The 13,320-nt window shown below is 48.9% G+C and overlaps 1 protein-coding gene across 4 annotated transcripts in view; it reads left to right on the plus strand.

Annotated features, from left to right (window-relative positions):
• The window catches only part of GAN (gigaxonin), a 74,358-nt gene that overhangs the window by 24,969 nt on the left and 36,069 nt on the right, over positions 1 to 13,320 (plus strand). For 2 of the 4 annotated variants that reach the window (XM_051847037.2, XM_070062796.1), the window contains exons 2-3: positions 9,004 to 9,118; positions 11,663 to 12,013. In XM_051847037.2, coding sequence (XP_051702997.2) covers positions 9,004 to 9,118; positions 11,663 to 12,013 — 466 coding nt within the window. Of the gene's footprint in view, positions 1 to 9,003; positions 9,173 to 11,662; positions 12,014 to 13,320 lie in introns of those variants that run through there. The other 2 variants (XM_070062797.1, XM_051847040.2) reach the window with 2 other exon arrangements.

Consider the following 13,320-nt stretch of genomic DNA (forward strand, 5'->3'; position numbering starts at 1 on the left):
CATTGACACATCTGTCACCCAGAGACCTCAGTTTGTGTTAGGGCCTCTCTGGCAGTTGGTCATCGTGGGTGTGGACCATTGGATGATGACGTATCTGCTGCTGTGGTACCGTGCAGAGAGGTTTGACTGCCCTGAAAATCCTGTGACCTAAAGATCCATTTTGATGTGGCTTTCAGGAGCTCATGAAGACAAAAAAGGAATTGTAGGGGGACATCTGTAAACAGCGCCCCACTGTGTGTTAGTTTGGCAAAGGGGAGCAGATGAAGGGCTAGTCCAAACTCTTCTCCTTGAACCTTGACCGCTATACAACTGGAGGTGACATGACTCATTTGAAACCATATGAAAGGGGGCCAGCACTGTGTGCAGCAGGTAAAGCCACCGTCTGTAGTGCCAGCATCCCATATGGGCACCAGTTTGAGTTCCGGCTGCTCCACTTCTGATCCTGGGAAAGCAGTAGAAGATGGCCCAAGTCCTTGGATCACTATACCCATGTGGGAGACCCGGAAGAAGCTCCTGGCTTTAGATCGGCCCAGCTCCAGCCGTTGTGGCCATCTGGGGAGTGAAACAGCGGATGGAAGACATTTTCTCTCTCTCTCTCTCTGCCTTTGTCTCTCTATAACTGCCTTTCAAATAAAAATAAATAAATCTTTAAAAAAAAAAAAAAAGAATCCACATGAGTAACATTCACAAATCCCCCCAGCTTTTCTCCAGGTCCTGACTTCTGGAATTAACTTTGTCTGGCATTCTGTTTGAGGATGTTCCCTTGCTTTTGTTGGAGATCAGCTTTAGCATCAGAGGGGAAGGAAAGTCACTTAGGTTTGTTCTTCGTCATTGTCCCGTCAAATCCCAAGTAGGAATGCATCTAAAATGGTTCTTGGAAGAAGGGGAACAGACTCGATGACCTGGGTGGCTTGTTGTGTGTCGACAGGATGAATGTTGTCAGACTGTGCACACCCATCAATTTGGTTCTGTTATGGGTCTTTAAAAGTCATAGATCACTTTCGGCCGGCGCCGCGGCTCACTAGGCTAATCCTCCGCCTAGCGGCGCCGGCACACCGGGTTCTAGTCCCGGTCGGGGCGCCGGATTCTGTCCCGGTTGCCCCTCTTCCAGGCCAGCCCTCTGCTGTGGCCAGGGAGTGCAGTGGAGGATGGCCCAGGTGCTTGGGCCCTGCACCCCATGGGAGACCAGGAAAAGCACCTGGCTCCTGGCTCCTGCCATCGGATCAGCGCGGTGCGCCGGCCGCAGCGCGCCGGCCGCGGCGGCCATTGGAGGGTGAACCAACGGCAAAGGAAGACCTTTCTCTCTGTCTCTCTCTCTCTCTCACTGTCCACTCTGCCTGTCAAAAAAAAAAAAAAAAAAAAAAAAAAAAAAAAAAAAAAAAAGTCATAGATCACTTTCATGAATGTAAAACTAACTTTATTAGCATAGTAGGCCATAATGTAATGTTTTCTTATAAAACCTTGTTCTCAGTGTTGTCAAGAAAAAGCAAAATTGAGTTTTACTACACTTTCTATTCAACTTTAATAGAAAATAAAAGTGCTTGGCTAGAGAATAAGTGCTGGGGGAAAACAACTTTGAGTAATCTGGAGACGGGTTATCAGTCTGCCCTGTTGACCTGGCTGGCTGCACTTCCCTGCTCTCCCTCCCTGGGCCGGGCCTCGTGGCTGAGTGCAGAGCAGCCTTGCGTGGCCAGTGTCAGCGTCCAGGGAGGGAAGAGGTCTGGGGTCACCTGTGGGCTGTCTTCTACGTACAAACGAGAGAGTGGGCAGAGCAGTGCCTGGTCCTGGAAATGGACGACAGGTACAGAGAGTTACCCTGAGACCCAAGGCCCATTTTTGTCGTACCCCCACGGATCTCCAGGTTTTCTTCAAGGAGGCTGAGGAAATTCTCTGTTGTTTTAAGACTGCTGCCTCGGGGCTGGCGCCGTGGCTCACTTGGCTAATCCTCCGCCTGCGGAGCGCGCATCCCATATGGGCACCGGTTCTAGTCCTGGCTGTTCCTCTTCCAGACCAGCTCTCTGCTGTAGCCCAGGAGGGCAGTGGAGGATGGCCCAAGTGTTTGGGCTCCTGTACCCGCATGGGAGACCAGGAAGAAGCTCCTGGCTCCTGGCCTTTTGGGGAGTGAACCATCAGAAGGAAGACCTTTCTTTCTCTCTCTCTCTCTCTCTCTCTTTCTCTCTCTATCTATCTATAACTCTACCTGCTGCATCGTCTAGGCCAGTCTGTAAAGTGCCATTACCTAAGTGACAACTTGCACAATAGCTAAGTGTAAAGGGACAGTACCCAAGAGTGCAGGAGTATCGTGACTCCCAGCAGATCTTCAGAGGACCCTGTGGCTTCCAGGGATGGGCATGGAGAACACAGAAAAGAACCCTTGATTTGTAGCCGACTTTGCAGATAGGATGATCGGTTCCAGCCCCCTAACATAGCTTCTGCGTTATTCTTCCTTAGCTCATTCAGTACAGCTTATAAAGGAAGCAGAGACAGAAGCATTGTGCAAGGTGAGGAAATTCTAAATAAAAAAGGGAAATCTGGGGAAAGGGGGACTAGAGGAGAGAGGACAGTTCATTAGTAAAAACTAGAAAAATCAGGGTCTGCTGAAGGAAAGAAACCAAGGATACAGAGCATGAAACTCGCGAGTTGGGGAACGTGGAGACAAGACAGGCAGGCAGGTGTGTGGGTTACTGAGTTAGGAAGGACTGCTGACACCCAGGGGAGGAGGGAGACAGGACTGGGAACACCAGATAGGAAGCGTGACTTTCCCAGTGGGTGTGACTCTCTCAGGTGCGGGTGGGAAGGGACTGGGGCTGCTTTCCAGCGTGCACCGCTCTTGGGAGGCAGATGATCGTTCTGCAGACTGGTGTGCTCTGTGAATCGGCACCCGCCCCAGGGGTTGTGAGTGCAGGCACAGGGAGTGTGAGTTAGAAACTCTCTCTCAAGGCCGGCGCCGTGGCTCACTAGGCTAATCCTCCGCCTGCGGCGCCGGCACACCGGGTTCTAGTCCGGTCTGGGCGCCAGATTCTGTCCCAGTTGCCCCTCTTCAGGCCAGCTCTCTGCTGTAGCCCAGGAGTACAGTGGAGGATGGCCCAAGTGCTTGGGCCCTGCACCCCATGGGAGACCAGGAGAAGCACCTGGCTCCTGCCATCGGATCAGCGCGGTGCGCCAGCCGCAGTGCGCCGGCCGCAGTGGCCATTGGAGGGTGAACCAACGGCAAAGGAAGACCTTTCTCTCTGTCTCTCTCTCTCTCTCTCTCTCTCACTGTCCACTCTGCCTGTCAAAAGAAAAAAAAAAACTCTCAGCAATTGGACAGCACAGTTCATATCTGCTGGATCCAATGATAAATCATTGGGACCTGCGTTTTTTGTAAGATTTTTATTTATTTGAAAGGCAGATTACAGAGAAGCAGAGGTAGAGAGAGAGAGAGAGGTCTTCCATCTGCTGGTTCACTCCCCAAATGGCCGCAACAGCCAGAGCTGGGCTGATTCGAAGCCAGGAGCTTCCTCTGGGTCTCCCATGTTGGTGCAGGGGCCCAAGTACTTGAGCCATCTTCCACTGCTTTCCCAGGCCATAGCAGAGAGCTGGATTGGAAGTGGAGCAGCTGGGACTTGAACTGGCGCCTATATGAGATGCCGGCACTGCAGGCACTGGCTTTACCTGTTACCACAGCGCTGGCCTGGGACCTGCATTTTTAATGTTTTTTTTTTTTATTTCATTTTTCTAATTAATTTTTATGCATTTTACAAAATATTCATCAGGCATGGATTAGAAATATAAAACTACACAGAAGTCATTTGGGAAGCACCAGTTAACCCCTTGCTGCCCACTGCAGGAGCTTGTCGCAAGTGCAGAGGCTCAGGCCCCACCACAGACCTCCGGAGTCAGTACGGTCCTTTCTGATGAGATCCCCACGTGATCTGGCTGAACTGGCATTTGGGAAGCACTGGGCCTCGGTCTTCAGTTTAATAGGAAGTCCTTCCTACCATTGATTGGAAGAAGAGTCTTCCAGGTGACAGTACTTCAGAAATTCCAAGGCCACTGTCAGTTTAAAGACGTACTTGGCAGAGCTCAGACCTGTGGCGCAGTGGGTTAAGCCATGCTTGAGATGCCTGCATCCTGAATCACAGTGTTGGCTTGAGTGACGGTTGCTCGGCCTCCAAATCAGCTTCCCACTGATGTACCTAAGAGGCAGTAGATGATGGCTCAAGTACTGGGGCCCCTGCCACCTACTTGGGAGACCCAGATGGAGTTCCTGGCTCCTGCCTTTAGACTGCCCCAGCCCTGGCTGCTGTAAACATTTGGGCATGAACCACTGGAAGGAAGATCAATTGATCATTTGCTCTTGCTCTCCCTCTGTCTCTCTGTCTTTCAAATAGATGAAAATAAGCAGTTTTAAACCTTTATTTTACAGATGGTTATTGAGCATCATCTGTTTGCTGTAAACTACTTGGCCTGGTTGTGGGATGTCAGTGATAAAGAAGCTGTTAGCCTCTGGGGCCAGCGTTGTGGCGTGGTAGATTGAGCCACCACCTGCAACACCAGCATCCCGTATGGGCTCTGGTTCAAGACCTGGCTGCTCCACTTCCACTCCAGCTCCCTGCTAATGCGCCTGGGAAAGCCCTGGAAGATGGCCCCCGTGCTTGTGCTCCTGCATCCACATGGGAGACCTAGGTGAAGCTCTGAGCTCCTGGCTTTAGCCTGGTCCAGCCCTGGCCATTGAAGCCATTTGGGGAGTTAATCAGTGGATAGACAAACTCTCTCTCTGTCTCTCTAATGCCGCCTTTTCAAATCTTATTTATTTATTTACAAGTCAGAGTTAGAGAGAAAGAGAGAGATTGATCTTCCATCCTCTGGTTCACTCCCCAACTGGCCACAACAGCCAGTGCTGGGCCAGGTTGAAGCCAGGAGCTTCTTCCTGGTCTCCCACATGGATGCAGGGGCCCAAACACTTGGGCCATTTTCCTCTGCTTTCCCAGGCGCATTAGCAGGGAACTGGATTGGAAGTGGAGCAGCTGGGACTCAAACCGGCACCCATATGGGATGTCTACATTACAGGTGACAGCTTAACCCACTCTACCACAACACAGACCTACAAAATAAATCTTCAAAGAAAAAATGTAAAAACAAAAAATAAAAGGAAGACATTAGCCTCAGGAACCTATAGAGTAGTAGGAGATGGTATGGAGATAGCATGAGGATCCCATGATATGTGGTGGGAAAGGTCTCCGAATGCTGGAGACATTTACGGCAGGAGAAATGATGACCTGCAAGGAGGTGAGGGTGTAAGTGTGTCTGTGGCAGGATGGAGTGATCTAGAAAAAACTTGTAGAACAGCTGTCACTGGAACCAGAATTTCAGGGATTGGCTGTGCCATCTAGTGTTGGGGAACGTCATGGGAAAGTCTGGGGGCAGGTGCAAAGACCTGAATCAAACCGTAATGAGGTCCTGCTGTTTAACCTGCAGAAGTGTGTGAACACTTTCTGAAAGAGGTTAGTGGCTGCATCAGTCTGGGGCTGGTCAGGAGAGGAAAACCACATGGCAATTTGAACAAGGCAAATTTAATACAAAGAATTGTTAACTGTAAGAGGCGAGTGAGTATTGAAGGATTGACTCCTAAGCAGTAGTGACAACTCTAAAAGATGCAGGACTAGCAGAGTGAGCAGCCGTCACCTGGAGTGTGGAAACGTTAGGGTGCTGTGCTTTGGGGTGCGTCGTGTCCTCCAGTGTTGGGAGTGCGTCCTTGGGAGCCTTCTCTCTGTGGGTGGGGACATTCCTGGTTTTTTCTGGTGTCCAGCCTTCCAGACTAATTTTCCAGTTTTCTTATCTCACCCACATTATCTTTTCTTCTCTTTTCTTTTTTTTTTTTTTAGTCTCTTTCACAGGAAATTTCTTCGTTTTTACCTTATGTGAAAAAATTTTTACAGCCAGTGAAACATTTCTGTTGTTCTCCAACCCGTTTCATGGTCTCTGTTTTTATTGCATCTTCTGTATTCTCTCTCTGGGGATAGTAATAAGAGGTTTTCTTTTTGCCTTGAACTTTCCTTTTTGGCATAATCTTTGCTTCCTCCACTCTGCCTTTTTCCTGTGGATTTGGTTTCTGTCTTTCATCTTTCTTAGGTGTCTGCGGAGTCTTGTTTGCGCAGTTTTAAGAGTGGGGCTCTAACACAGAGTGCCCAGAAACAGTGGTGCAGGCGCAGCAACGTCCTGATGGTCTGCAGAGAGCTGGGCCACATGGTGGGGGGGGGGGGGGCTGGGCCCCCTCTCTGCTCCCAGCCTACAGCCAGCCTCCACTTAACCCAGAGTAATGAGTATTCCATTTTCTGCACACGCCATGACCTCACAGAGCTCAGAAGTGCTGCCACAGAATGTCCTGGAGGCTCGGGGTCCAGGGCTTGGACTTGCTGACCAGGGATTTCCTTGTTACATGGTCAGGCTGGGGCATTTTGTCTGTTCTTCAGTACTGTGTAGCCATGGGCTGAGCAAATCTTCCAGAAGAGTCTTGCAGTTTCTCACTTGGAGGATATAGATCTAGCTTTCAGCATTAAAAAAAAAAATGATAAAGGTTTGTTTGTGTATATGAAAAGCAGAGAGACAGAGGGAGAGATCGTCCACCCAGTGGTTTATTCCTCAAATGGCCACCACAGCCAGGGCTGGTTCAGGCCCACGGCGGGAGCCTGAAACTTCATCTGGGTCTCCCACGGGGGCATTCTCCATTGCTTTTCCAGGCACATGAGAACGGAGCTGGATGAGAAGTTGAGGAGCCGGGATTTGAACCAGTGCTCCAATATGGTATGCTGGCGTCTCAGGCGGTGGCTAACCTGCTGCACCACGGTGCCTGTGCCGGCCATCAGCACTTTGGGTGCAGCTGTGGAGGAGAAAGGACTGATAGCTCAGCCTTCTCTTGACCCTCAGTTTTTGGTACACTTCACCTGCCCTCAAATAAGAGCCTCAGTTTTATATTCTTTGAAGTATAAATCACTCTTCCTCCATGAGCTGGGCACGGGAGTGATGTGTACAGGTGGGGGGGGGCTGGAATTTGACTGTTTATTAAAACTGTGTCCATCAGTTCTGTTTTTAGCTCATCTTTCTCGCTGCCTCCCCAACAACCTTGCACTACCGGTTCCTGAGCCCAGGGAGTCCTCAGTGCAGTTCAGATTGTGTCCTGACTTTGCTCACTGCTGGATTAGGATGAGGCTTTTGCAGATATTCCAGGTCACTGTCTCTTGTCTGTTTTCCTGCTTGTGGAGTTTTGTTGTCGTTATTTTCTTCTCTTTATATTCAGTCCACCGAAAGTCTGGTTGCTCCTTGACTTTATCCTAGTGTCATAGAAGCCTGAATGCCAAGAATGAGTTCAAGTGTCTGTCTCAGCTGTTTGCCATGTTACTCTCACCACGTGGATCCTACCGTTTGAAGGTCTGCTTTTCTTTCCAAAGGACAGTGACATGTAACATGGCGCCATTCCCAAGATTTAACAGAGCTACCTTTCATACCAACTACATATTGCAAAGTAACTTAAAAATTTCATTGCAATATATATGTTTTTAAAACCTTAAATTTTATTGATAAAGAATATCAGGAATGTCTTTTAATCTTAGCTAAAATACAAGTTCTTAAACATGGCACATAAAAGCATTGACAGTGAAAGAAATGTTCTTCAAGTTGTTCATCACTTTTTAAAATGTGTAGAAAATAAAGTCTGCCAAAGAATTGGTATTAGGAGTGAATAAAGAATTCCTGTACCTCCATAGGAGGACAGTTATTAACAAAATGAGCAAGAGACATCACCCGAACAGGTGTCTCCCCGAGGAGGAGACAAGTGGCCGCAGCCTGTGAAGCTGGGCACCTGGGCAGTGGGGGTCTGCAGGTGACAGCTGCCGTGACATGGCACAGCTCACTCACCCGACCTCAGAACTTGAGAAGTTGGAGAAGTTTGCGTGTGCAGAGTTTGCAGACCCAGGGGTGCACCTACACATGCAGATGAGACTGTAAACTGTCCCCACTTCTCTCAGGGGGATACCCAAGGGGGATTCCCTCACATAGTACAAAAAGAGATATATACAGTTATAGTCACAACACCTCTGTTTGCAGGATCAGAAGCCTGGAAACAACCCAGAGGCGGTTAACAGTGAAATGTTATATAGCAGAAAGAGCCAAAGAAACACTTGGATAAAATTAAAACAACTTAAAATCTATGTAAGTCCAATAATGAAAAGAAGCAAAGGAAAATTGAGTGTAGTACTGAAGTGTATGATTACATCGGAGGTGGAAGCAGAGGAATAGGCTGGAGGGCAACAGACTTTGCCAGGGTCTAAGCTTCAGTTTGGGACAGTAGGTTTGCAAGTCATTATATCGTTGAAAATAATTAGGTAATTAAATACATGAAGAATAAGCTTCCAGGGACTGGGACTTCCAAGGAGAGATGAAGATTCATGCTCATAGGGATCTTAGTTCTTTGGTTGTCTGTTTTGTTTTTTAAGAAGCAGTATTTTGAATCCTGGGACCAATGTTTTGTAGGTAAAAAGTTATAAAAATATATTGATTTGGGACTGGCGCTGTGGCACAGCGGATTGAAGCCTTGGCTTGAGGCGCCGACATCCCATATGGGCACTGGTTCTAGTCCCAGCTGCTCCTCTTCCGATCCAGCTCTCTGCTGTGACCTGGGAAAGCAGTGGAAGATGGCCCAAGGCCTTGGGCCCCTGCCCAAGGTGTGAATCTCCCAAGTGGGAGACCTGGAGGAAGCTCTTGGCTCCTGCCTTCGGATCGGCACAGTTCTGGGGAGTGAACCAGCGAATGGAAGACCTCTCTGTCTCTACCTCTCTCTGTAACTCTTTCAAATAAATAAAATAAATCTTTTATATATATATATATACATATTGATTTAACTGAAACAGTTTTCTAGGTCGGATTCACATGCTCATAGTGTCATATACTTTGTGTTTAGTTCATAAATATTTACAGCTATTTCTGTGTTTTCATAGAAATTTTACATTTTTCTCCCTTTCTTAGGACAAAGTTAAACTATAATCCTCCAAAAGATGATGGATCAACTTATAAGATTGAACTTGAAGGGATATCGGTAATGGTTATGAGAGAGATCCTGGATTACATCTTCAGTGGGCAGGTACGATGAGAATCAGAGGAAGGAAGACCTAAGTAGAGGCTCCTCAAGCTCAGGGTGAGGGTCTCCTTCATCCATTATTCAACTGAGTGGCTCTGTCCTCTTCACCTTCTGTCATTGTGTGCTTTCACTCCTGTCCCCTCCTGGTCATGGCACCCCGTGTGTGTTCTGGGGCTCAGCTCCTGAAAGAGAAGCAGCCGATGTAACCGCTCAGACCCAAATCCCAGCGTACGTTTTTGTCATTCTGAGCTGCACCTGCCAGTGTGATGTGAGAACACAGGATGCTGTGCTGCCTTTTGGATCCTGAGTCTAAACTTGCTCTGTGTGCAGCTTGTCTGTCTCTGTGGCGTGGATGGAGCTGCCTGGGCACCGGGGCTGTGTTTTGTACACGTGAAGAGTTCCTTTGATTCCCGTGAAAGGGGCTTCACACGCGTCTGCCTTGCTGTGGTCCTGGTGCCCTGTCCTGCCGCCTCACTGGCACTTGTGTCCTTGCCCAGCCCTTCTCTCTCTCTGCACCCCTCGTGTGTCTGGAGATTGAATGGTGCCCAGGGCAGAAAGTAGTAAATGACAACTCTGTTTTCCTTTGTCCGCCGTCCTCCCCCGCCCCTATTATGGGATTGACAGTATAGCACGCGGGCCCTCCAGGAAAGCAGGAGGTGTGAGTCTGGGCTGCTGGCTGAGGTCGGTGTGGTGACCCACGGTCATGGGGGAATGCTTTCTCTTCTCCTGCCCGCTTCCCGACACCCCTTTCTCATCTCTGCTGCCTTTCCTTTCCCTCCTGGAGGACTGTGTCTGCTGTGTATTTTCCAAGTACTCCAAGTGCACTTCTTCCTCTCTGAATACATTCATGCTGTCGAGTCAAACTCGGTGATTCTCATCCTTTTCAGAGTGTCCGGTTTGGTTTCATGGTTTGTCCCCTTCATTCTCTTTCTTCTACAAACGTTAGGCAGTAAGTGGTGTGTGTAATTGTTTAAAAAACAAAGCAGTTTAAATTATTTGGGAACAGCTCTTGAAATACTGGGTCTCCTGTGTGGCATCACAGAACCAGGCTCGCAGGCAGCCTCTTGGCTGACTGCACAGTCGATCCAGCAGCACTCGTAAGACAGCCTGTCCTGCTTGGGCTGGGATTCCAAGTCTTACATACAGACTCAGGTTCGCCATTTGTTTCCAGTTTAAGGTTAAAGCCTTAATTGTAACATAAAAATTAAAGTCTTGCATTGCCTGTTTCATTTTACTGATATGCAAGTTAGTGTTTTTCTGCATGCCCATATTTGAGTGTTCTTCAGCTGTCCACTGGCTTGAGGCTGAATTGAACAGGTCATGTGTATGGGAAAGTCCCCCTAGCTTGTGGCCTTCTCAGCGCATAACTTTCCAAGTGTTTTACTCAGTTTCTGAGACAGTTGACAGGTGCACACTTATTTTTTTGTCTGTTGTACCAAAACGTGTGAAATATGGTAAAAAATGTTTCAGTTCTCTCTGTGACAAGGCTCCTCTATGCTTTTTTTTTTTTTTTAGAGATTTATTTATTTATTTGAAAGTCAGAGGAGAGGCAGAGAGAGAGAGAGAGAGAGAGAGAGAGAGGTCTTCTATCCGATGGTTCACTCCCCAGTTGGCTGCAACGGCCAGAGCCTCGCTGATCCAAAGAGCTGATCCGAAGCCAGGAGCCAGGAGCTTCCTCTGGGTCTCCCACACAGGTGTAGGGGCCCAAGGACTTGGGCCATCTTCTACTGCTTTCTCAGGCCATAGCAGAGAGCTGGATTGGAAGTGGAGCAGCCGGGTCTTGAACCAGCGCCCGTATGGGATGTCGGCACTTCAGGCCAGGGCATTAACCTGCTGCACCACAGCACCGGCCCCTCCTCTATGTTTCTGAATGGCAGTGAGGACCAGGGCTTTGGGGTGTCCCTGGTGACCGTGCAGTATCTTAGAACCCCTTTGTTCATAACGCTTTGTGTTTCACGGACAAACCGTGAAGCAAGTGGAAGAGAAAGCGTTTAGCTGAGAATTGAAGAAAATGAGGAAGTAAACATTGCTAATGAGGAGGAGAACCTTACAGTAGGGGTTTATTGCACAGGGAGGTGTGGGCACCACACTGTGTCTGTTGCATCGTGCAGAATGGGGCTGTGAATGCACTCTTCAGGGAGCTTCGTGCAGTTTGGCTTCACCCTTGGCAGACAGGTGAACTTAGTGAGTTCTGGTGCCACACTGTTTAGAGCAGTCAGCTTCTGTTTACCATAGAAGGAAGGGCTTCCCGTTTCCTGGGTGTTGCAGTCAGTGAGGGTTTTCTCCGAGTTGAGCAAGTGACAGCTTGGCTTAGAAGGGGAGAGCTGGAGCCAGCTAACCAAGCGTACATCTGCTTATGTTGCTAAAAAGTTCCTTGGTACCCTCAAGTTGTTGAAAAGAGTACCAGGTCGAATCATATGAAATAGCCAGTATATGACCATTTTTGACCTACAAAAATGAAAATTTCATGTGATTCAAGCTAACAATCAGTGGCTTAAGTTTCAAATCTGTACATCCAAGTATAAAATGTCTATGAAACTCTTGCAGATCAGGCTGAACGAAGACACAATCCAAGATGTCGTACAGGCTGCAGACCTGCTGCTGCTGACGGACCTTAAGACTCTGTGCTGTGAGTTTTTAGAGGGCTGCATTGCTGCCGAGAACTGCATTGGGATCCGGGACTTTGCGCTGCATTACTGCCTGCACCACGTCCACTACTTGGCCACAGAATACCTGGAGACGCACTTCCGAGACGTCAGCAGCACTGAAGAATTCCTAGAACTGAGCCCTCAGAAGCTCAAAGAAGTTATTTCTCTCGAGAAGTTGAACGTTGGCAATGAAAAATACGTATTTGAAGCCGTAATCCGGTGGATAGCACATGACACAGAAATAAGAAAGGTATGTGGGTTTGTTTTTTTTTTTTTTTTGGATTTATTTATTTATTTGAAAGTCAGAGTTACCCAGAGAGAGGAGAGGCAGAGAGAGAGAGAGGTCTTCCATCCACTGGTTCACTCCCCAACTGGCTGCAATGGCCGGAGCTGCGCTATCTGAAGCCAGGAGCCAGGAGCTTCTTCCCGATCTCCCACGCAGGTACAGGGGCCCAAGGAATTGGACCATCTTCTACTGCTTTCCCAGGTCATAGCAGAGAGCTGGATCGGAAGTGGAGCAGCCGGGACTTGAACTGGCGCCCATATGGTATGCCAACACTGCAAGTGGTGGCTTTACCTGCTACACCACAGCGCCGGCCCTGGTACATGTTGTTTATAACTTGGTCTGGTACTGCCTTTTTATTTATTTGTAATGTAACCTGCAATTCTTTTATCATTTTCCTCACCTTGAAAGACTGAGTCGCAACCTAAATACTTCCCCATCTGTCATCAAAGTGTTGGTCACTCACAGTCTCTTGGTGAGAGTGTTGGCACTAGTGAGGAACCTGCTATCCTGTGGGCTTTGCCCTCAGTGGGGAAAGTGTGTCAAGCTGCCAGCGCCGTGGCTCAATAGGCTAATCCTCTGCCCTGTGGCGCCAGCACACCAGGTTCTAGTCCTGGTCGGGGCGCCGGATTCTGTCCCGCTTGCCCCTTTCCCAGTCCAGCTCTCTACTGTGGCCCGGGAGTACAGTGGAGGATGGCCCAAGTGCTTGGGCCCTGCACCCCATGGGAGACCAGGATAAGTACCTGGCTCCTGCCATCGATCAGCGCGATGCATGTGCTGCGGTGGTCACTGGAGGGTGAACCAACGGCAAAGGAAGACCTTTCTCTCTGTCTCTCTCTCACTGTCCACTCTGCCTGTCAAAAAAAAAAAAAAAAAAAAAGAAAAGAAAAAAGAAAGTGTGTCAAGCTGAAGTGGCGGTCACAGGATCGCAGCCTGTCTGCCCCTGCTTTCAGCATCCTGAGCGCTCAGGACTCCGGAGCCAGCGGGAGGGTGGGACAGGGAGCTCTTCTGGGGTGGGCTCCGCCTGGAGTGACGACGCCCCACAGTGAGAGCAGGGGGCCGCTCGGGTTTGTGTGGGGAGGGATTTGGGAGTGAGCAGATCTTACATGAAGAGGGTCACAGACGGTGTCGACCTTCTCGCTCCAGTCAGGATTCCTGTAGGGAAGGCAGCAGGACCACGGGCATTTTGCGTTTCTGTGTGATCCTCACAAAATAAAAAATGTGTTAGGTTGGTTTTACAGAGCGGGTTTCGAGATGAGTCTTGTAGTTCAAGT

This window comes from Oryctolagus cuniculus, chromosome 18 (genome assembly GCF_964237555.1).
Source record: "Oryctolagus cuniculus chromosome 18, mOryCun1.1, whole genome shotgun sequence".
NCBI lineage: Eukaryota > Metazoa > Chordata > Mammalia > Lagomorpha > Leporidae > Oryctolagus > Oryctolagus cuniculus.